At 47.9% G+C, this 24,704-nt stretch overlaps 1 protein-coding gene across 3 annotated transcripts in view; it reads left to right on the top strand.

The window, feature by feature from the left end:
- TEX2 (testis expressed 2) overlaps positions 1-24,704 on the top strand; it is a 180,564-nt gene that overhangs the window by 90,803 nt on the left and 65,057 nt on the right. For all 3 annotated transcript variants that reach the window (XM_063960910.1, XM_063960908.1, XM_063960909.1), the window contains exons 3-4: positions 10,885-11,085; positions 11,848-12,175. In XM_063960910.1, the coding sequence (XP_063816980.1) occupies positions 10,885-11,085; positions 11,848-12,175 (529 nt within the window). The remainder of the gene's footprint in view (positions 1-10,884; positions 11,086-11,847; positions 12,176-24,704) is intronic.

Raw genomic sequence — 24,704 nt, 5'->3', positions numbered from 1 at the left:
GGGCGGCTCGCGGCGTCACTGTTGGGGGCGTGTCCAGCATCTACGGAGGTGCTGGGCTTCCCCCAAGCTCTCTCACAGCGTGAATGGATGCTGCGCGCATGCGCATGGCATCTTTACACGCTGGGAGGGCAGAAAGCGGGCGGCTGTTTTAGCAGGGCGCCGCAGAAGGGGCAGGGCGGGTTTTGCCCTTAAAAAATTGGGCAGGGCGCGGCGCCCTGCTAAAACAGCCTAGAGTGAACACTACAATATATCGTACGGCATACAGTTGTACCATGAGATGTATCTGATGGGCTGGATAGAGGGCTACAGGGGCTGGGAGTGTCCTGAGAATGCCAGTCAAACTTCCCTGTGATACATCGCATGCGATATATCACATGCACAATAAACACATCATCCGATTCCATTCAATTCCGGTATATCATTAGTGCAGCACCAACGACCTAGGGGATCCTATCCAACAGCCACGGGGACGCGCATCAGATTGGATACGATCTAAAACACATACGATTGTACACAATTTCATACAATATATCAGACGGATATATCGGAATTGTATGAAATCTGAAATTGTGTAAAATCATACTAGTGTATGGGGCCCTAAGGATTGGTGTGTACGTGTCCAACATTACCCTGGCTAAAATGTACAATTAGCAGCAGTAGTTAGTTTAAAGGTCATGTTTAGCGAGGCCTTTTACCACTCCAAGTATATTTAAGGGGTGGGGAGTGTGCATTTTGTGGGGGTTCCAGTATTAGCAGGTGGCCAAAGAGTCTTATTTCTCTATCAAGATGACCTTCCCTGTACAGCTGCATGTTCCTCTGTTATTAAATGGCCCTTATTGTGTGACTCCTCACCTCCGCTAATCTCACACTCCCCTTGGCTATTAGGCAAGTATGGCTGACTAGCTAATCTAAAAACCATCAACTTTTCTGACAAAATTCATAGCACAAACAAAGCTACTGGAAGACATTGCAACAGCATACAGGAAATGGCCCTGCTAGGTGAGTCTGGCATGTTAGCAGCCATTCTCTGGGAGGGGGGAGCAGAAGCAACTGATAAGCACCAATTTCTGCACCAGGTGGAGTACCACACCTGATTTATGGCTGCCTCCATTTACTGGGCGACTTCTAAAGGCCTGTTATCATACAAACACTGTTATCAGTGATTAGTGAATTGTATTTACAAAGGTCAATGTGCAGGAGGTCGTATAGATCCATAAGATCACATAACCATTTTCCCTTTTCCCATGTTATCAGCGTAACCTTTAGCAATAACTCATAATATTCCAATATCCTCTTTATGATGATCTTGTCAAATATAGAGAATATTTGTAGTGTTTTGTCCCTTTTACTGTTAAGATTATATTGTGCCTAGAGCTTGTTTTCCTGCCGTAGGACTGATAGCATGATATATATGGTAGCAAAACGTGGAGATCTGTAATATTCTAGGAACGTAATATTCTATCACGTGTTCAGAATATCCCTGTGATTAGACACTGAGGAGTATTTTTTTTTTTTTTTTTTTAGAACTGGTGATGTTGCTCATAGCAACCAATCAGATTCTACTTAACATTTATCTAGCTGATTCTAGAAGATAATAGTTAGAATCTGATTGGTTGCTATGGGCAACATCACTAGTTCTAAAAAAAAAAAAACCTCCCACCTTAGTAAATTTACCCCCGACAGTCTTTGTAGATTGACCAGCTGTTGGTAGTTACTTTGTTTAATCCAATTTTTTTTTTATATCCAGGACAGTTTGACATATTAGTAACCCTCCCAAAGATTTAGGTTGTTATTCAGAGTTAGGAGCAAAATAAAAAAAGGAGCAACAAGCAGCAATTTCCTCCTGGACCAAACCATGTGCAGATGGATTTATTTGTGTGCATGCAGGGAAATACTGATTGTTTTTGTGTGTAGTGAACATTTTTAGTTTAAGAATTTTTAATATTTGCAACTAATCTGGGACATACCATCCCCAGCTACAGGTATATCATTTTCTGCACATTTTAAATCCACTTCACCTGCAGTGCAAGATTGTTTTACCAAGTGCAAACTGTTCCTTTTATTAATATTTGCTTCTGATTCAGAATCTGTCTGTTAGTGAGCTTCATATTCCCTTATACTGTGTGCGGCCTCCCTTTTGGATTCAGTACACTGTAATAGATGGGAATCTCCTGCATGCATTTGCAAGATAGGAGTGCTGCGTCTGAGGACACAGCCTATAGTCCCGACTCACAATGATTTTAGGCACCTGTCAGTTTGCGCTAGCTGAAGCTTACTCAGGTTGGCCGACAGATTCAGACACCCGGGTCCAGAAGATGCAGACCCTGGACCTGCCACGCCTTGAAAACGGGGGGGGGGAGCTGGGGGGAGACATGCCCTTGTTTTGAATATCAGTACCGGGTACCACCGTGTCCAAAAATGGCTGCAGAATGTCAATAATGCTGCGGCGGATAGGGCTGCGAGCAAAATCACCAGTCCCGTTCTTACCTTGCGCCTGCGCAGACCCCACAGCATTGGATGAGTACATAAACAATTGGGTTTATTTACTAATCTGAATTAGGCCCAGAGCGTGGTAGGAAAAGTGCATTCAATGTGGGGAAGCCAGTTCATAGCGATGGCTGGAAAGTGCCCCCCACCCCCCAATAATCAAACAAACCTATTTGTATCTATTACATTTCATAGAGGTGTGAGGGAAAATGAGTGACTATTAGATACCATTATGTGCACAGCTGGGCATCATGGTGATATCCAGTGGCACGTTGAATCCCCCCCACAAGAGAGACTTGTGAGAGTGGGGTGTCCCTGCCATATGTGTCTTTCTCTCCTAGAGGACGGGATGTACAACGCATCACATTTTGGATGCAATACATCCCACCACTTATGGGGTCATTAATGCCGGTATGCCAGTAAAATTGCGATTAAACCTGCAAATAACAGCTCTTCCAAAAAGAGCCATCCTTTGTAATGATAGGAATGCCGGGTTTATAACCTGAGAGTCCTTCTGCTCGTGCGTTTTCTGACACGTGAGGGCCACTGGGAGGGATCTCTCTCAGGGTAGAATGAGAAAAGAAGCCCATAGTCTTCTGTTGGGTAACGCCATCTATAGATGGCATTGCCTAGTGGGTATAAGCTTTGTACATATGGGAACAGCCGTTTTCAGAGTTTGACCGCATTTTAGCTTTAGTACTGTACATCCTGCCCACAATGAGGTACATCTCTGAATATCTGTCACCATGCAAAATGCTTTTCATTTTATATATATCACCCAGCGGAAGGTGTTTTGGGTTTGTTTGTTTTTGCCATTTTGCTTTGCGCATGTGTTACTTTTGGATTCTTTTTTTCTGTCACTTATCTCATTGACTGTGTTGCTGATAACAAGGGGCCAGATTCAGATGTGGTTGGAATGAGCATGGCTGCTACTTACTTGGACGCAGCAGCAATGCTCCGATACAGTAATGCAGCTGGAGGGGTCTGGTATGAGTAGATGCCTCCTGCATGCGTATGTGATCCAGTGCTGCATCCGGATACGCCCACTCCATTGACCGCCTGAGTGACCTATGAGATCATGCATGCCAGCCGCTCCTTCCAAGCAGCCAGGAAATCTGGCCTTGGCTCGCCCACAAATTAGAGGTGAGACAGTAACTTGATGTCTGCAGCCATAGTGTGTCTGATGACACAGGACCCGTACTGCACATGCTCAAAGTACCGGCTATCAGTACTTTGCGTCCTATGTGCCAGTTGCTTCGGGACCTGAATGAGGCCCAAGGTGCAGAAGGAGCTGTTGCCATCGGGTGCCCTCTCTGCGAGGTCAGTCTGAACCCCAGATGACCATATTTTGTCATATATTATTTTGTGTGGTTTTCTCGATGCCATGCTATTTTATTTGATGTAAATACATTTTTAATATAAGCTTACATTTTTAAAGCATAAAACATGTAGTTATTTTTAAACATACAGATTGTACACCTCCGTTTGTAAACCCAATGGCTGCATTAAACAGCTGATGGTGTGTTTTTTAAATATTTAACATAAAAGTAAGATTTAAAGCACATTGGTGTGAAAGATGCCATTGAAAAGTGGAAAGCGGTAGTATGATCAAGCTCGAAGAGCGCCATCTCAGTGACAAAAATAAATGAAAGAACTATTTCATAATGTGTCTGTGGATCCCATTCAGTACCCTCTAGCAGTGCTCTTGATTTCAGATTATTACTAAATAAAATCGTCACATTTCCAAGAACATTTAATGAAGAGAATGGACGTGAAACAATGTTAAAACCTGCTAGAAGCTGACATTTATTAGTGCGGTCTTGGGATCCTACGCACTGTGCTCTAGATTCTCCAGACAGTGGGATTTGGCAAGATACAATAACAATTACAGCATATCAAAAATATGAACAACAGAAAATTCTCTCAAAATTACAAAATTTAAATAATTTCCAACATAGCACACTGGGTTTTGTCTTTAATGCAATTGGAACTTGATACATTTTGCTCCTAGTCTTATTCTACAGATACTTACCCTTTATTTTCCTATTTTCTTTTCCCTTTGTATTTGTAATTTAAACAATGGAATGTAGAAACATCTTATTGGACTTTATTTAGTTTGTTGCTAGTAAAATGTGCTTTCTCTGACGTCCTAAGTGGATGCTGGGGACTCCGTCAGGACCATGGGGAATAGCGGCTCCGCAGGAGACAGGGCACAAAAGTAAAAGCTTTAGGATCAGGTGGTGTGCACTGGCTCCTCCCCCTATGACCCTCCTCCAAGCCTCAGTTAGGTTTTTGTGCCCGGCCGAGAAGGGTGCAATCTAGGTGGCTCTCCTAAAGAGCTGCTTAGAGTAAAAGTTTTATTAGGTTTTTTATTTTCAGTGAGTCCTGCTGGCAACAGGCTCACTGCAACGAGGGACTTAGGGGAGAAGAAGTGAACTCACCTGCGTGCAGGATGGATTGGCTTCTTAGGCTACTGGACACTAGCTCCAGAGGGACGATCACAGGTACAGCCTGGATGGGTCACCGGAGCCGCGCCGCCGACCCCCTTGCAGATGCTGAAGAGAGAAGAGGTCCAGAAATCGGCGGCTGAAGACTTCCCAGTCTTCTTAAGGTAGCGCACAGCACTGCAGCTGTGCGCCATTGCTCTCAGCACACTTCACACCAACGGTCACTGAGGGTGCAGGGCGCTGGGGGGGGCGCCCTGGGCAGCAATGAAAGTACCTATGCTGGCTAAATATACATCACATATAGCCTCTGGGGCTATATGGATGTATTTAACCCCTGCCAGGTTGTCAGAAAAACGGGAGAAGAAGCCTGCCGAAAAGGGGGCGGGGCCTATTCTCCTCAGCACACAGCGCCATTTTCCCTCACAGAACTGCTGGTGGGAAGGCTCCCAGGCTCTCCCCTGCACTGCACTACAGAAACAGGGTTAAAACAGAGAGGGGGGGCATTTTTGTGGCGATATTATTACATATTAAGATGCTATAAGGGAAAACACTTATATAAGGTTGTCCCTGTAAAATTATAGCGTTTTGGTGTGTGCTGGCAAACTTTCCCTCTGTCTCCCCAAAGGGCTAGTGGGGTCCTGTCCTCTATCAGAGCATTCCCTGTGTGTGTGCTGTGTGTCGGTACGTGTGTGTCGACATGTATGAGGACGATGTTGGTGAGGAGGCGGAGCAATTGCCTGTAATGGTGATGTCACTCTCTAGGGAGTCGACACCGGAATGGATGGCTTATTTAGGGAATTACGTGATAATGTCAACACGCTGCAAGGTCGGTTGACGACATGAGACGGCCGGCAAACCAATTAGTACCTGTCCAGGCGTCTCAAACACCGTCAGGGGCTTTAAAACGCCCATTACCTCAGTCGGTCGACACAGACACGGACACTGACTCCAGTGTCGACGGTGAAGAAACAAACGTATTTTCCATTAGGGCCACACGTTACATGTTAAGGGCAATGAAGGAGGTGTTACATATTTCTGATACTACAAGTACCACAAAAAAGGGTATTATGTGGGGTGTGAAAAAACTACCTGTAGTTTTTCCTGAATCAGATAAATTAAATGAAGTGTGTGATGATGCGTGGGTTTCCCCCGATAGAAAATTATTGGCGTTATACCATTTTCCGCCAGAAGTTAGGGCGCGTTGGGAAACACCCCCTAGGGTGGATAAGGCGCTCACACGCTTATCAAAACAAGTGGCGTTACCGTCTCCGATTACGGCCGCCCTCAAGGAGCCAGCTAATAGGAGGCTGGAAAATATCCTAAAAAGTATATACACACATACTGGTGTTATACTGCGACCAGCGATCGCCTCAGCCTGGATGTGCAGCGCTGGGGTGGCTTGGTCGGATTCCCTGACTGAAAATATTGATACCCTTGACAGGGACAGTATTTTATTGACTATAGAGCATTTAAAGGATGCATTACTATATATGAGAGATGCACAGAGGGATATTTGCACTCTGGCATCAAGAGTAAATGCGATGTCCATGTCTGCCAGAAGATGTTTATGGACACGACAGTGGTCAGGTGATGCAGATTCCAAACGGCACATGGAAGTATTGCCGTATAAAGAAAAAGACACTGTCTTTCAGCCTCCGTCCTTTCGTCCCCATAAGGGCAAGCGGGCAAAAGGCCAGTCATATCTGCCCAGGGGTAGAGGAAAGGGAAGAAGACTGCAGCAGGCAACCCCTTCCCTGGAACAGAAGCCCTCCACCGCTTCTGCCAAGTCCTCAGCATGACGCTGGGGCCGTACAAGCGGACTCAAAGGCGGTGGGGGGTCGTCTCAAGAGTTTCAGCGCGCAGTGGGCTCACTCGCAAGTGGACCCCTGGATCCTACAAGTAGTATCCCAGGGGTACAGATTGGAAATTCGAGACGTCTCCCCCTCGCAGGTTCCTGAAGTCTGCTTTACCAACGTCTCCCTCCGACAGGGAGGCAGTATTGGAAACAATTCACAAGCTGTATTCCCAGCAGGTGATAATCAAAGTACCCCTCCTACAACAAGGAAAGGGGTATTATTCCACACTATTTGTGGTACTGAAGCCAGACGGCTCGGTGAGATCTATTCTAAATCTGAAATCTTTGAACACTTACATACAAAGGTTCAAATCAAGATGGAGTCACTCAGAGCAGTGATAGCGAACCAGGAAGAAGGGGACTATATGGTGACCCTGGACATCAAGGATGCTTACCTCCATGTCCCAATTTGCCCTTCACACCAAGGGTACCTCAGGTTCGTGGTACAAAACTGTCATTATCAGTTTCAGACGCTGCCGTTTGGATTGTCCACGGCACCCCGGGTCTTTACCAAGGTAATGACCGAAATGATGATTCTTCTTCAAAGAAAAGGCGTCTTAATTATCCCTTACTTGGACGATCTCCTGATAAGGGCAAGGTCCAGAGAACAGTTGGAGGTCGGAGTAGCACTATCTCAAGTAGTTCTACGACAGCACGGATGGATTCTAAATATTCCAAAATCGCAGCTGATTCCGACGACACGTCTGCTGTTCCTAGGGATGATTCTGGACACAGTCCAGAAAAAGGTGTTTCTCCCGGAGGAGAAAGCCAGGGAGTTATCCGAGCTAGTTAGGAACCTCCTAGAACCAGGCCAAGTGTCAGTGCATCAATGCACAAGAGTCCTGGGAAAAATGGTGGCTTCTTACGAAGCGATTCCATTCGGCAGATTTCACGCAAGAATTTTTCAGTGGGATCTGCTGGACGAATGGTCCGGATCGCATCTTCAGATGCATCAGCGGATAATCCTGTCTCCAAGGACAAGGGTGTCTCTTCTGTGGTGGCTGCAGAGTGCTCATCTACTAGAGGGCAGCAGAATCGGCATTCAGGACTGGGTCCTGGTGACCACGGATGCCAGCCTGAGAGGCTGGGGAGCAGTCACACAGGGAAGAAATTTCCAAGGAGTGTGGTCAAGTCTGGAGACTTCTCTCCACATAAATATACTGGAGCTAAGGGCAAGTTACAATGCTCTGAGCCTAGGAAGACCTCTGCTTCAAAGTCAACTGGTGCTGATCCAGTCGGACAACATCACGGCAGTCGCCCACGTAAACAGACAGGGCGGCACAAGAAGCAGGAGGGCAATGGCAGCAAGGATTCTTTGCTGGGCGAAAAATCATGTGATAACACTGTCAGCGGTGTTCATTCCGGGAGTGGACGACCTCCACCCGGGAGAGTGGGGACTTCATCTGGAAGTCTTCCACATGATTGTGAACCGTTGGGAAAGACCAAAGGTGGACATGATGGCGTCCCGTCTGAACAAAAAACTGGACAGGTATTGCGCCAGGTCAAGAGACCCTCAGGCAATAGCTGGGACGCTCTGGTAACACCGTGGGTGTACCAGTCGGTGTATGTGTTCCCTCCTCTGCCTCTCATACCCAAGGTACTGAGAATTATAAGACGGAGAGGAGTAAGAACTATACTCGTGGCTCCGGATTGGCCAAGAAGGACTTGGTACCCGGAACTTCAAGAGATACTAAGAAGGGACTTGCTTCAGCAAGGATCATGTCTGTTCCAAGACTTACCGCGGCTGCGTTTGACGGCATGGCGGTTGAACGCCGGATCCTAAGGGAAAAAGGCATTCCGGAAGAGGTCATCCCTACCCTGGTCAGAGCCAGGAAGGAGGTGACCGCACAATATTATCACCGCATTTGGCGAAAATATGTTGCATGGTGTGAGGCCAGGAAGGCCCCCACGGAGGAATTTCAACTCGGTCGATTCCTGCATTTCCTGCAAACAGGACTGTCTATGGGCCTCAAATTGGGGTCCATTAAGGTTCAAATTTCGGCCCTGTCGATTTTCTTCCAGAAAGAATTGGCTTCAGTTCCTGAAGTCCAGAAGTTTGTCAAGGGAGTACTACATATACAACCCCCTTTTGTGCCTCCAGTGGCACTGTGGGATCTCAACGTAGTTCTGGGATTCCTCAAATCACATTGGTTTAAACCGCTCAAATCTGTGGATTTTAAATATCTCACATGGAAAGTGACCATGCTGTTGGCCCTGGCCTCGGCCAGGCGAGTGTCAGAATTGGCGGCTTTGTCTCACAAAAGCCCATATCTGATTGTCCATTCGGACAGGGCAGAGCTGCGGACTCGTCCCCAGTTTCTCCCTAAGGTGGTGTCAGCGTTTCACCTGAACCAGCTTATTGTGGTACCTGCGGCTACTAGGGACTTGGAGGACTCCAAGTTGCTAGATGTTGTCAGGGCCCTGAAAATATATGTTTCCAGGACGGCTGGAGTCAGGAAAACTGACTTGCTGTTATCCTGTATGCACCCAACAAACGGGGTGCTCGTGCTTCTAAGCAGACGATTGCTAGTTGGATGTGTAGTACAATTCAGCTTGCACATTCTGTGGCAGGCCTGCCACAGCCAAAATATGTAAATGCCCATTCCACAAGGAAGGTGGGCTCATCTTGGGCGGCTGCCCGAGGGGTCTCGGTTTTACAACTTTGCCGAGCTGCTACTTGGTCAGGGGCAAACACGTTTGCAAAATTCTACAAATTTGATACCCTGGCTGAGGAGGACCTGGAGTTCTCTCATTCGGTGCTGCAGAGTCATCCGCACTCTCCTGCCCGTTTGGGAGCTTTGGTATAATCCCCATGGTCCTGACGGAGTCCCCAGCATCCACTTAGGACGTCAGAGAAAATAAGAATTTACTTACCGATAATTCTATTTCTCGTAGTCCGTAGTGGATGCTGGGCGCCCATCCCAAGTGCGGATTGTCTGCAATACTTGTACATAGTTATTGTTACAAAAATCGGGTTATTATTGTTGTGAGCCATCTTTTCAGAGGCTCCGCTGTTATCATGCTGTTAACTGGGTTCAGATCACAGGTTGTACAGTGTGATTGGTGTGGCTGGTATGAGTCTTACCCGGGATTCAAAATCCTTCCTTATTGTGTACGCTCGTCCGGGCACAGTATCCTAACTGAGGCTTGGAGGAGGGTCATAGGGGGAGGAGCCAGTGCACACCACCTGATCCTAAAGCTTTTACTTTTGTGCCCTGTCTCCTGCGGAGCCGCTATTCCCCATGGTCCTGACGGAGTCCCCAGCATCCACTACGGACTACGAGAAATAGAATTATCGGTAAGTAAATTCTTATTTTTTCTTCCCACGGTCCCATGAAATCCTTCCAGAGATTTCCGGTCAACCATTTTTGATAATTCTTTTACCATATGATAAATTAGGGGTTGGGTATGCGTGACAGCGTATGGGTATCCCGGCAGCGGAATGCCTGGGGGGGGGGGGGAGGGGTGTGTGGAGCGCAACAAGCCCCTTTGCGGGCTTGCTGCGCTCGCCATGCTGCGGCCGCCACAGGTTCTGTTCCCACTCTGTGGGTGTCGTGGATACCCACGAGTGGGAATAGTCCCTGCTAGTCGGCATTTGCAGGGGGCGGGATGTAGGGGGAGGTGTTGTGGTCACATAACTACATCCCTATCTTACGGGGTATGTGTAAAATTATTGGGAGCAGAATATGATGTGGCAAAGGGTCAAAAAGGCATAGTCCACTCCCTGACCTTTATCATAGAACCATGGTAGCACAGTAGTTAGCCTTGCTGTCTCAGTGCTTGGACCATGGGTTAGATTCTGACCAGAGCACTATCAATGTGAAGAGTTTGTTATTCATGTGTTTGTTTAGATTTCCTCCCATAGTCTAAAAACATGCTATGGGTTAGTTAGCTGCAGTCATAATGGACAAAGGTGAATGATGAAATATTTTCTGTAAAGCGCTGCATAAAGTGATGGCTATAAATAAATAACTCTCACAGCCTGTGTCTAATATGTACAGTCTCTGGGGCACAATTAAACAGAAACATTAAAGATTACAAACCCTTTAAGCTACCACATTGTGCATTGCAAGATATGTTGTTTCTCTCCTCCAGGGATGGATGAATGAGATCCAGAACTACGATCCAGAGACGTATCATGCCACCCTCACACACTCGGTCTTTGTTCGTCTGGAAGGTTCCACTCTGCGACTTTCTAAGCCCAACAAAAATATATCCCGGAGGGCCATTTACAATGAGGCCAAGCCTGAGGTGGTCTATGTGAGCCAGAAGATCTATGATCTGGTAGACAGCAAAGTGAGTATCTGTTCAGATGGAACATCGTCTGAACGCTGATCTTTAAACTGGTTACCAGACAGTAATGTTACCATGTCTTTATATTTACTGACAATACCATTTATAAAGTTATTGGTTAATACAGGTATTCTAAGGCTAAACAAGGCCTTTTTTCTGTTGGCAAATATAAATCATGTTAAAATGAAAATTGCTGTATTTTCAAGAAAGAACATAAAGGTAAATCTTACTCAGTCTCTACCTTACTTTCCATTACAGGTATGTTAAAACCTAAATATATATTCGATAGTCCTCCCCAAAGTACAAATATCCCTTGATCTTGGACAAAATCCTGAAATGGGAAGACATATCTTGCCAGTAAATTTATGGCGGAACTGTTGTCTTAGAAACTAGATCTCCCCTATTTCAGAATGATGTAAGCACCCCGTGTGGTCAACCCTATACCAGCTAAAATCTCTTTCTTGATATTCTACCGTGGCCAATTCTGGAGGACGGTGTACCAGGTAGAGCTGTAAAGTATGGGGACCACTGTGTGGTCTTTAGAAATGATGTTGGAGGAAATGAGTGGAAGTCAGTGACACATGCAGTATAGTCTTTGGCACTGTATGCCTTAGTTTCCAGAGGAATGCCTACATATCAGTCTCTGCTGTTGTTCACAGAAAAGCATTGGTCTGCATTGTTACTGGACTGGTATATTTACAGCATGGTATTTTCTTTACAAACTACTGAACACCATGTTTAATATGTACCATTTTTCTGGCACAGGTGCATCTTGTCCCCAAGAGCCTGGCACGTAAGCGTTTGTGGAACAAGAAGTACCCGATCTGCCTGGAACTTGCCCAGCAAGATGACTTTATGTCAAAAGCTCAGGTGGATAAAGACAGCAGTGAGGAAAAAGCTGAGAAAGGGGACAGCCTGGCCGAGGACAGCAAAAATATCAACAGCCTGCAAGACGGCAACAAGCCCCCTGGAAACAGGGATCAAGTGCTTTATCTGTTTGGGAGGACAGGCAGGGAAAAGGAAGAATGGTTTCGCAAGTTCCTTCTCGCCTCCAGAATGAAAGCCGAGCTGAAAAAAACAGGAATTAAATCCGGTAATGCTGGTATATTTAATTTCAGAGTTTAAGCCGGGTACACATTAGGTGACCTCCCCTAGTTAGCAATCAGCACTATATCGCTGATTGCAAATTAGGGGAGATCGCCAGTGCATACACACTGAACAGTATCGATGAACAATATCGTTCAGTGACGCCATCCACGCACTTCACGAACATGCAGCTCAACGATATAGTTAACATTGATCTGCATGATCGGTAGAATATGGATGAATGAGAACAACCCGCGGGTGCGCTCATCGTTCATCCACACACACTGTTCAGTATGAATGATAGATCTTCCAAAAGAGATCATATCGTCCTCTGTTGCCTTAAATGCTGGTACCTAATGGTTCATTTTATTTCTACAAGATTTAATGAGAACTTATCCTATAGAAATCATGATTTAAATAACCCGAAACCATATGTGTGTCTTTCATCTCCTAAATATGATATGTAAAAAAACATAGGACCTTATTCAGACCTTGTCGCTATGGCTGCAAAAACGCAGATCGGACGATATTGGCCATCCGCGCATGCGCAGCTTTTGCAGTGCACAGGCATTCACACTGTGATCGCATCCCCCCTTTGCTGTTTCCTACACCCTTCCTCACTGCCCTCCACATGCACTCTCTCTGCTCCCTACACTGATCCCTACTGCAATCCCGGGAATGAGTGATAAAAAAATGGCCTGGGATTGGTCTCGCTAATGTAAACCATATGAATTAGGCCTTGAGAACATATTTTCTTGGGGAAGAAGATACTATTTTATATTTGGTCTTATCAGTCTGTGCAGCAGTGGTTGGAGATGTATTTCTTGGAAGATTAAAGATGATCATTACATGTATTAAAGAGGAGTTTGGTATTAGATGTATGGGTGGATATGAGAGATTGGGAGTCAGTGTGTAGAGTGGTAGTAGTGGTTGACAGCAGATTTATTTGATGATCAGAAGTAATGGAGCACATACACTTGTGCGATTATCGGTACTAGCCTTCGATTTCGACCACATCTGTGAGAGAAATCGAAGGATTGTATGCACATTTTAGTACCTTTCGACGTGATGCGCGGGCACGCCGGTGGAATATCGCGTCTCAAGATATTATGTGCTGCACATAATATTTCAGCGAATCGCAGTGCGAACGCATGTGTTTCTAGAAACACATGCTATATATCGCACTGCGATGTGCGATGGGCACCCGCTGGGAGCGGCCAGAGGCTGCTCCCACTCGGCGGTGACGTGCCCATCACGTGATTATCATGCGATCTATCGCATGATCGCATGGTAATCTTTTTGGCAGTTCAGGTGCGATTTCATCGATACCCCGCGATGTCGCGTCGCGGGGCATCGCACAAGTGTATGGGCACCATAAGAAACTTTCACCAATTACAATCTCTTCAGCAAAGTAGATTGTAAGAGCAGTACATATCATTAATGTGTAACGGTCATGGTTGAAGTAGTGAAGAGCAGCTGGGGCCACTTGATCAAGAGCTGGATTGTGCAAACATTGTATTACAGTCTGCTCACCACAGAAGAATCTAGTCATTAGGGAGAGAAGTTGTTGCAGGGAATATAAAACGTTATTGAAAAACTGCAATTTCTGTGGTTATGAGGAGGTTTTGTTGAGTTTGATTCCCAAGAGAATAGTGGAATGGAGATTTTACAGATGATATGGCAAATGATTATCAGAGAGTTGGAAATTAGCTTTCCCTTTCTGAAACTGAGTAGGAAATATGCTTTATTTCTCTGACGTCCTAGTGGATGCTGGGGACTCCGTAAGAACCATGGGGAATAGCGGGCTCCGCAGGAGACTGGGCACTCTAAAGAAAGATTTAGTACTATCTGGTGTGCACTGGCTCCTCCCTCTATGCCCCTCCTCCAGACCTCAGTTAGAATCTGTGCCCGGACAGAGCTGGGTGCTTTTAGTGAGCTCTCCTGAGCTTGCTAATAAGAAAGTATTTTAGTTAGGTTTTTTATTTTCAGATAGCTTCTGCTGGCAACAGACTCTCTGCTACGAGGGACTGAGGGGAGAGAAGCAAACCTTCTAACTGCGGATAGGTTGCGCTTCTTAGGCTACTGGACACCATTAGCTCCAGAGGGATCGAACACAGGACCTGACCTTGTCGTCCGTTCCCGGAGCCGCGCCGCCGTCCCCCTAGCAGAGCCAGAAGACAGAAGCCGGCAGAAGCGGAGAAGACATCGAAATCGGCGGCAGAAGACTCGTGTCTTCACATGAGGTAGCGCACAGCACTGCAGCTGTGCGCCATTGCGCCCACACTAACCCACACACTCCGGTCACTGTAGGGTGCAGGGCGCAGGGGGGGGGCGCCCTGGGCAGCAATTGTTACCTCCTGGCGAATGCTGCATATAAACAGTGGCACACTGTTATATGTATGAGCCCCCGCCATTTATTTTACAAGAAATCGTGGTACAGAAGCCCGCCACTGAGGGGGCGGGGCCTTCTTCCTCAGCACTCACCAGCGCCATTTTCCTGCCACAGCTCCGCTGAGAGGAAGCTCCCCAGGCTCTCCCCTGCAGAATCACTGTAGAGGGGTAAAAAAGAGAGGGGGGGCACATAAATTTAGGCGCATTAATCATAATACAGCAGCTACTGGGTAAACACTAAGTTACTGTGTAATCCCTGGGTTATATAGCTCTGGGGTGTGTGCTGGCAAACTCTCTCTCTGTCTCTCCAAAAGGCCTTTTGGGGGTCCTGTCCTCATTTAGAGCTTCCCCTGTGTGTGTGGTGTGTCGGTACGCGTGTGTCGACATGTTTGACGAAGAGGGATATGTGGAGGCAGAGCAAGTGCAGTTGACTGACGTGTCGCCGCCGACGGGGCCGACACCTGATTGGATGGATATGTGGAAGGTGTTAAATGATAATGTAAACTCCTTACATAAAAGGTTGGATAAAGCTGATACCTCGGGTCAGTCAGGGTCTCAACCCATGCCTGATCCTACAGCGCAGAGGCCCTCAGGGTCTCAAAAGCGCCCACTATCCAAAATGGTTGACACAGATGTCGACACGGATTCTGACTCCAGTGTCGACGACGATGATGCAAAATTGCAACCAAAAATGACAAAAGCTATACGTTACATGATTATAGCGATGAAGAATGTTTTACACATATCAGAGGTGAACCCTGTCCCTGACAAGAGGGTTTATATGTATGGGGAGAAAAAGAAAGAGGTGACTTTTCCCCCTTCACATGAGTTAAATGAGTTATGTGAAACAGCGTGGGATTCCCCAGATAAGAAAGTCCTGATTTCCAAGAGGTTACTTATGGCATACCCTTTCCCGCCTGAGGACAGGGTGCGCTGGGAATCCTCCCCTAGGGTAGATAAAGCTCTGACACGCTTATCTAAGAAGGTGGCCCTGCCGTCGCAGGATACGGCCACCCTAAAGGATCCTGCAGATAGAAAGCAGGAAAGTATCCTGAAATCTGTTTATATACATTCAGGGACTCTACTGAGGCCGGCAGTTGCGTCGGCGTGGATGTGTAGTGCTGTAGCAGCGTGGACAGATAATCTGTCTGAGGAAATGGATACCTTAGACAGGGATACTATTATGCTGACCCTGGGGCATATAAAAGACACTGTCCTATATATGAGGGATGCCCAGAGGGACATTTGCCTACTGGGCTCTAGAATTAATGCAATGTCAATTTCTGCCAGAAGGGTCCTGTGGACTCTGCAGTGGACAGGTGATGCCGACTCCAAAAAAACACATGGAGGTGTTAGCTTACAAGGGTGAGGAATTGTTTGGGGACGGTCTCTCGGACCTGGTTTCCACAGCTACTGCTGGGAAGTCAAACTTTTTGCCATATATTCCCCCACAGCCGAAGAAAGCACAGTATTACCAAATGCAGTCCTTTCGCGCACAAAGAAGCAAGAAGGTCAGAGGTGCTTCCTTTCTTGCTAGAGGCAGGGGCAGAGGAAAAAAGCTGCACCTTACAGCTAGTTCCCAGGAACAGAAGTCCTCCCCGGCTTCCACTAAATCCACCGCATGACGCTGGGGCTCCATCGGTGGAGCCAGGAGCGGTGGGGGCGCGTCTCCGACATTTCAGCCACCAGTAGGTTCGCTCACAGGTGGATCCCTGGGCTATACAGATTGTGTCTCAGGGATACAAGCTGGAATTCGAGGTGATGCCCCCTCAACGTTACCTAAAATCGGCCCTGCCAGCTTCCCCCATAGAAAGGGAAGTAGTGGTAGCGGCGATTCACAAGCTATTTCTCCAGCAGGTGGTGGTAAAGGTTTCTCTCCCTCAACAGGGGAAGGGATACTATTCCACAATGTTTGTGGTACCGAAACCGGACGGTTCGGTCAGACCTATATTAAATTTAAAGTCCCTGAACATTTATCTGAAAAGATTCAAGTTCAAAATGGAATCGCTTAGAGCGGTCATTGCAAGCCTGGAAGAGGGGGATTTTATGGTGTCTCTGGACATCAAGGATGCTTACTTGCATGTCCCCATTTATCCGCCTCATCAGGAGTACCTCAGATTTGTGGTACAGGACTGTCATTACCAATTCCAGACGTTGCCGTTTGGTCTGTCCACGGCACCGAGAATATTTACCAAGGTAATGGCAGAATTGATTGTGATCCTGAGAAAGCAAGGAGTCACAGTTATCCCATACTTGGACGATCTCCTCATAAAGGCGAGGTCGAGGGAGCAGTTGCAGATCAGCGTAGCGCACTCACAGGAGGTGTTGCAATAGCATGGCTGGATTCTGAATATCCCAAAGTCGCAGCTGATTCCTACGACGCGTCTGCCCTTTCTGGGCATGATTCTGGACACATACCAGAAGAAGGTGTTTCTCCCGACGGAGAAGGCTCAGGAGCTTGTGACTCTAGTCAGAGACCTCTTAAAACCAAAACAGGTGTCGGTGCATCACTGCACGCGAGTCCTGGGAAAGATGGTGGCATCGTACGAAGCCATTCCCTTCGGCAGGTTCCATGCGAGGATCTTTCAATGGGATCTGTTGGACAAATGGTCCGGATCGCATCTTCAGATGCATCGGCTGATCACCCTGTCACCCAGGGCCAGGGTTTCTCTTCTGTGGTGGCTACAGAGTGCTCACCTTCTCGAGGGCCGCAGATCCGGCATACAGGACTGGGTCCTGGTGACCACGGATGCGAGCCTCCGAGGGTGGGGGGCAGTCACTCAGGGAAGAAACTTCCAAGGGTTGTGGTCAAGTCAGGAAACTTGTCTGCACATAAATATCCTGGAACTAAGGGCCATATTCAACGCCCTGAGTCAAGCGGAGCCCCTGCTTCGCAACCAACCGGTGCTGATTCAGTCAGACAACATCACCGCGGTGGCTCATGTAAACCGCCAGGGCGGCACAAGAAGCAGAGTCGCGATGGCGGAAGCCACCAGGATTCTTCGTTGGGCGGAGAATCACGTACAAGCACTGTCAGCAGTGTTCATTCCGGGAGTGGACAACTGGGAAGCAGACTTCCTCAGCAGGCACGACCTCCACCCGGGAGAGTGGGGACTTCATCAAGAAGTCTTCATTCAGATTACAGATCGATGGGAACTGCCACAGGTAGACATGATGGCATCCCGTCTCAACAAAAAGCTGCAACGGTATTGCGCCAGGTCAAGAGACCGTCAGGCGATAGCTGTGGACGCCCTGGTAACACCGTGGGTGTTCCTGTCGGTCTATGTGTTCCCGCCTCTTCCTCTCATACCCAAGGTACTGAGAATCGTAAGAAGAAGAGGAGTGAGAACAATACTCATTGTTCCGGATTGGCCAAGAAGACCTTGGTACCCGGAATTGCAAGATATGCTCACAGAGGACCCATGGCCTCTGCCTCTCAGACGGGACCTGTTGCAACAGGGGCCCTGCCTGTTCCAAGACTTACAGCGGCTGCGTTTGACGGCATGGCGGTTGAACGCCGGATCCTAGCGGAAGAAGGCTTTCCGGAGGAAGTTATTCCTACGCTGATAAAGGCTAGGAAGGACGTGACAGCAAAGCATTATCACCGCATATGGCGAAAATATGTTGCTTGGTGTGAGGCCAGGAAGGCCCCTACAGAGGAATTCCAACTGGGCAGATTTCTGCACTTTCTACAGTCTGGAGTGACTATGGGCTTGAAGTTGGGATCCATAAAGGTCCAGATTTCGGCCCTATCCATTTTCTTTCAGAAGGAACTGGCGTCTCTTCCTGAAGTTCAGACGTTTGTTAAGGGAGTGCTGCATATTCAGCCCCCTTTTGTGCCACCTGTGGCACCTTGGGATCTCAACGTGGTGTTGGGTTTCCTAAAATCCCACTGGTTTGAACCACTTAAGACCGTGGAGCTAAAGTATCTCACGTGGAAGGTGGTCATGCTATTGGCATTAGCTTCGGCTAGGCATGTGTCAGAATTGGCGGCTTTGTCATGTAAAAGCCCCTATCTGGTTTTTCATATGGACAGGGCGGAATTGCGTACTCGTCCTCAATTTCTGCCAAAGGTGGTGTCATCTTTTCATTTGAACCAACCTGTTGTAGTTCCTGCGGCTACTCGTGACTTGGAGGATTCCAGGTTACTAGATGTAGTCAGGGCTTTGAAGATTTATGTAGCCCGAACGGCTGGAGTCCGAAAAACTGACTGGCTGGTTATCCTTTATGCCCCCAACAAGTTGGGTGCTCCTGCTTCAAAGCAAACCGTTGCCCACTGGATCTGTAACACGATTCAGCAGGCTCATTCTGCGGCTGGATTGCCGCATCCAAAATCAGTGAAAGCCCATTCCACAAGGAAGGTGGGCTCTTCTTGGGCGGCTGCCCGAGGGGTCTCGGCATTACAGCTTTGCCGAGCTGCAAACACATTTGCAAAATTCTACAAGTTTGATACCCTGGCTGAGGAGGACCTTGAGTTTGCCCATTCGGTGCTGCAGAGTCATCCGCACTCTCCCGCCCGTTTGGGAGCTTTGGTATAATCCCCATGGTCCTTACGGAGTCCCCAGCATCCACTAGGACGTCAGAGAAAATAAGATTTTACTTACCGGTAAATCTATTTCTCGTAGTCCGTAGTGGATGCTGGGCGCCCGTCCCAAGTGCGGACTATCTGCAATACGTGTACATAGTTATTGCTTAATAATGGGTTATGTTATGTTGGCATCCATTGTTGATGCCCTGTTGTTGTTCATACGGTTGACTGGATAAGTGTATCACAAGTTATACGGTGTGATTGGTGTGGCTGGTATGAGTCTTACCCGAGATTCCAAAATCCTTTCCTTATCATGTCTGCTCTTCCGGGCACAGTTTCCTTAACTGAGGTCTGGAGGAGGGGCATAGAGGGAGGAGCTAGTGCACACCAGATAGTACTAAATCTTTCTTTAGAGTGCCCAGTCTCCTGCGGAGCCCGCTATTCCCCATGGTCCTTACGGAGTCCCCAGCATCCACTAAGGACTACGAGAAATAGATGTACCGGTAAGTAAAATCTTATTTCTCCGACGTCCTAGTGGATGCTGGGACTTCCGTAAGGACCATGGAGATTTTTGTGCCCGAACGAGAAGGGTGCAGGCTAGGTGGCTCTCCTGAGCTGCTTAGAAGTAAAAGTTTAAATAGGTTTTTTATTTTCAGTGAGTCCTGCTGGCAACAGGCTCACTGCATCGTGGGACTAAGGGGAGAAGAAGCGAACTCACCTGCGTGCAGAGTGGATTGGGCTTCTTGGCTACTGGACATTCGCTCCAGAGGGACGATCACAGGTTCAGCCTGGATGGGTCCCGGAGCCGCGCCGCCGGCCCCCTTACAGAGCCAGAAGAGCGAAGAGGTCCGGAGAAAGCGGCGGCAGAAGACGTTCCTGTCTTCAAATAAGGTAGCGCACAGCACTGCAGCTGTGCGCCATTGCTCTCAGCACACTTCACACTCCGGTCACTGAGGGTGCAGGGCGCTGGGGGGGAGCGCCCTGAGACGCAATAAAACACTATAAAAACCTTATATGGCTAAAGAAATGCATCACATATAGCTCCTGGGCTATATGGATGCATTTAACCCCTGCCAGTTTTCCTGAAAAAAGCGGGAGAAAAGGCCGCCGTGAAGGGGGCGGAGCCTTTCTCCTCAGCACACAAGCGCCATTTTCTTTCACAGCTCCGCTGGAAGGACGGCTCCCTGACTCTCCCCTGCTACAAGAATCAGGGTAAAACAAGAGAGAGGGGGCACTATTGGCAGCAAATATAAAACAGCAGCTATAAAGGGAGAAACACTTATATAAGGTTATCCCTGTATATATATATATATATAGCGCTCTGGTGTGTGCTGGCAAACTCTCCCTCTGTCTCCCCAAAGGGCTCGTGGGGTCCTGTCCTCTATCAGAGCATTCCCTGTGTGTGTGCTGGGTGTCGGTACGATTGTGTCGACATGTATGAGGAGGAAAATGATGTGGAAGCAGAGCAATTGCCTGTGTTAGTGATGTCACCCCCTAGGGAGTCGACACCTGATTGGATGGTCGTATTTAAAGAATTACGTGACAATGTCAGCACTTTGCAAAAAACTGTTGACGACATGAGACAGCCGGCAAACCAATTAGTGCCTGTTCAGGCGTCTTAGACACCGTCAGAAGCGCTAAAACGCCCGTTACCTCAGATGGTCGACACAGACCCAGACACGGATACTGAATCCAGTGTCGACGGTGAGGAGACAAACGTAATGTCCAGTAGGGCCACACGTTACATGTTCACGGCAATGAAGGAGGCATTGAACATTTCTGACACTACAAGTACCACAAAAAAGGGTATTATGTGGGGTGTGAAAAAACTACCAGTAGTTTTTCCTGAATCAGATGAATTAAATGAGGTGTGTGATAAAGCGTGGGTTTCCCCCGATAAAAAAACTGCTGATTTCTAATAAATTATTGGCACTATACCCTTTCCCGCCAGAGGTTAGGGCACGTTGGGAAACACCCCCTAGGGTAGATAAGGCGCTCACACGCTTATCAAAACAAGTGGCGTTACCGTCTCCTGATACGGCCGCCCTCAAGGAACCAGCTGATAGAAGGCTGGAAAATATCCTAAAAGGTATATACACACATACCGGTGTTATACTGCGACCAGCAATCGCCTCAGCCTGGATGTGCAGCGCTGGAGTGGCTTGGTCGGATTCCTTGACTGAAAATATTGATACCCTGGATAGGGACAGTATATTATTAACTATAGAGCATTTAAAGGATGCATTACTATATATGCGAGATGCACAGAGGGATATTTGCACCCTGGCATCTAGAGTGAGTGCGATGTCCATTTCTGCCAGAAGAACGTTATGGACGCGACAGTGGTCAGGTGATGCGGATTCCAAACGACATATGGAAGTATTGCCGTATAAAGGGGAGGAGTTATTTGGGGTCGGTCTATCGGACCTGGTGGCCACGGCAACGGCTGGAAAATCCACCTTTTTACCCCAGGTCACCTCTCAGCAGAAAAAGACACCGTCTTTTCAAACTCAGTCCTTTCGTCCCTATAAGGGCAAGCGGGAAAAAGGCCGCTCATTTCTGCCCCGGGGCAGAGGAAGGGGAAAAAGACTACACCAGGCAGCCTCTTCCCAGGAGCAGAAGCCCTCCCCCGCTTCTGCCAAGTCTTCAGCATGACGCTGGGGCTCTACATGCGGACTCAGGCACGGTGGGGGGTCGTCTCAAGAAATTCAGCGCGCAGTGAGCTCGCTCGCAAGTGGACCCCTGGATCCTGCAGGTAGTATCACAGGGGTACAAATTGGAATTCGAGACGTCTCCCCCTCGCCGGTTCCTGAAGTCTGCTCTACCAACGTCTCCCTCCGACAGGGAGGCAGTATTGGAAGCTATTCACAAGCTGTATTCCCAGCAGGTGATAATCAAGGTACCCCTCCTACAACAGGGAAAGGGGTATTATTCCACGCTGTTTGTGGTACCGAAGCCGGACGGCTCGGTGAGACCAATTTTAAATCTAAAATCTTTGAACACTTACATAAAAAGGTTCAAATTCAAGATGGAGTCACTCAGAGCAGTGATAGCGAACCTGGAAGAAGGGGACTATATGGTATCTCTAGACATCAAAGATGCTTATCTCCATGTCCCAATCTACCCTTCTCACCAAGGGTACCTCAGGTTTGTGATGCAAAACTGTCATTATCAGTTTCAGACGCTGCCGTTTGGATTGTCCACGGCACCACGGGTCTTTACCAAGGTAATGGCCGAAATGATGATTCTTCTTCGAAGAGAAGGCGTATTAATTATCCCTTACTTGGACGATCTCCTGATAAGGGCAAGGTCCATGGAACAGTTAGAGGTCGGAGTAGCCCTATCTCAAGTAGTGCTACGTCAGCACGGGTGGATTCTAAATATCCCAAAATCACAGCTGATTCCAACAACACGTCTACTGTTCCTAGGGATGATTCTGGACACAGTCCAGAAAAAGGTTTTTCTCCCGGAGGAGAAGGCCAGGGAGTCATCCGAGCTAGTCAGGAACCTCCTAAAACCAGGACAAGTGTCAGTGCATCAATGCACGAGAGTCCTGGGAAAAATGGTGGCTTCTTACGAAGCGATTCCATTCGGAAGATTCCATGCAAGAACTTTTCAGTGGGATCTGCTGGACAAATGGTCCGGATCGCATCTTCAGATGCATCAGCGGATAACCCTATCTCCAAGGACAAGGGTGTCTCTCCTGTGGTGGTTACAGAGGGCTCATCTTCTAGAGGGCCGCAGATTCGGCATTCAGGATTGGATGCTGGTGACCACGGATGCCAGCCTGAGAGGCTGGGGAGCAGTCACACAGGGAAAAAATTTCCAAGGCTTGTGGTCAAGCATGGAAACGTCTCTTCACATAAATATCCTAGAACTAAGGGCCATTTACAATGCCCTAAGTCAAGCAAGGCCTCTGCTTCAGGGTCAACCGGTATTGATCCAGTCGGACAACATCACGGCTGTCGCCCACGTAAACAGACAGGGCGGCACAAGAAGCAGGAGGGCAATGGCAGAAGCTGCAAGGATTCTCCGCTGGGCGGAAAATCATGTGATAGCACTGTCAGCAGTGTTCATTCCGGGAGTGGACAACTGGGAAGCAGACTTCCTCAGCACAATAGCGGTGGACGCTCTGGTAACACCGTGGGTGTTCCAGTCGGTGTATGTGTTCCCTCCTTTGCCTCTCATACCAAAAGTACTGAGAATCATAAGAAGGAGAGGAGTAAGAACTATACTCGTGGCTCCGGATTGGCCAAGAAGAACTTGGTACCCGGAGCTGCAAGAGATGCTCACGGAGGACCCGTGGCCTCTACCTCTAAGAAAGGACCTGATTCAGCAGGGACCTTGCCTGTTCCAAGACTTACCGCGGCTGCATTTGACGGCATGGTGGTTGAACGCCGGATCCTGAAGGAAAAAGGCATTCCAGATGAAGTCATCCCTACCCTGATCAAAGCCAGGAAGGATGTAACCGCAAAACATTATCACCGCATTTGGCGGAAATATGTTGCGTGGTGTGAGGCCAAGAAGGCCCCTACAGAGGAATTTCAACTGGGTCGTTTCCTGCATTTCCTGCAAGCAGGATTATCTATGGGCCTAAAATTAGGATCCCTTAAGGTTCAAATTTCGGCCCTGTCGATCTTCTTCCAGAAGGAACTGGCTTCAGTTCCTGAAGTCCAGACTTTTGTAAAGGGGGTACTGCATATACAGCCTCCCTTTGTGCCTCCAGTGGCACCCTGGGATCTCAATGTGGTTTTGGGATTCCTAAAATCACATTGGTTCGAACCACTTGCCACAGTGGATTTAAAATATCTCACATGGAAAGTGGTAATGCTGTTAGCGTATCAGAATTGGCGGCTTTATCCTATAAAAGCCCTTACCTGATATTTCATTCGGATAGGGCGGAATTGAGGACTCGTCCTCAATTTCTCCCTAAGGTGGTTTCAGCGTTTCACATGAACCAACCTATTGTGGTACCTGCGGCTACTAGGGACTTGGAGGACTCCAAGTTGCTGGACGTAGTCAGGGCCCTGAAGATATATGTTTCCAGGACGGCTGGAGTCAGAAAATCTGACTCGCTGTTTATACTGTATGCACCCAATAAGCTGGGTGCTCCTGCTTCTAAGCAGACGATTGCTCGTTGGATTTGTAATACAATTCAGCTTGCACATTCTGTGGCAGGCCTGCCACAGCCAAAATCTGTTAAAGCCCATTCCACAAGGAAGGGGGCTCATCTTGGGCGGCTGCCCGAGGGGTCTCGGCTTTACAACTTTGCCGAGCAGCTACTTGGTCAGGGGCAAACACGTTTGCTAAATTCTACAAATTTGATACCCTGGCTGAGGAGGACCAGGAGTTCTCTCATTCGGTGCTGCAGAGTCATCCGCACTTGGGATGGGCGCCCAGCATCCACTACGGACTACGAGAAATAGAATTATCGGTAAGTAAATTCTTATTTTCTCTGACGTCCTAGTGTTTGCTGGGACTTCCGTAAGGACCATGGGGATTATACCAAAGCTCCCAAACGGGCGGGAGAGTGCGGATGTTGTCCGACTGGATCAATACCGGTTGACCCTGAAGCAGAGGCCTTGCTTGACTTAGGGCATTGTAAATGGCCCTTAGT

The sequence above is a fragment of the Pseudophryne corroboree genome, chromosome 3, assembly GCF_028390025.1.
Source record: "Pseudophryne corroboree isolate aPseCor3 chromosome 3, aPseCor3.hap2, whole genome shotgun sequence".
Lineage (NCBI taxonomy): Eukaryota > Metazoa > Chordata > Amphibia > Anura > Myobatrachidae > Pseudophryne > Pseudophryne corroboree.
This window is presented reverse-complemented; position numbering and strand designations above follow the sequence as displayed.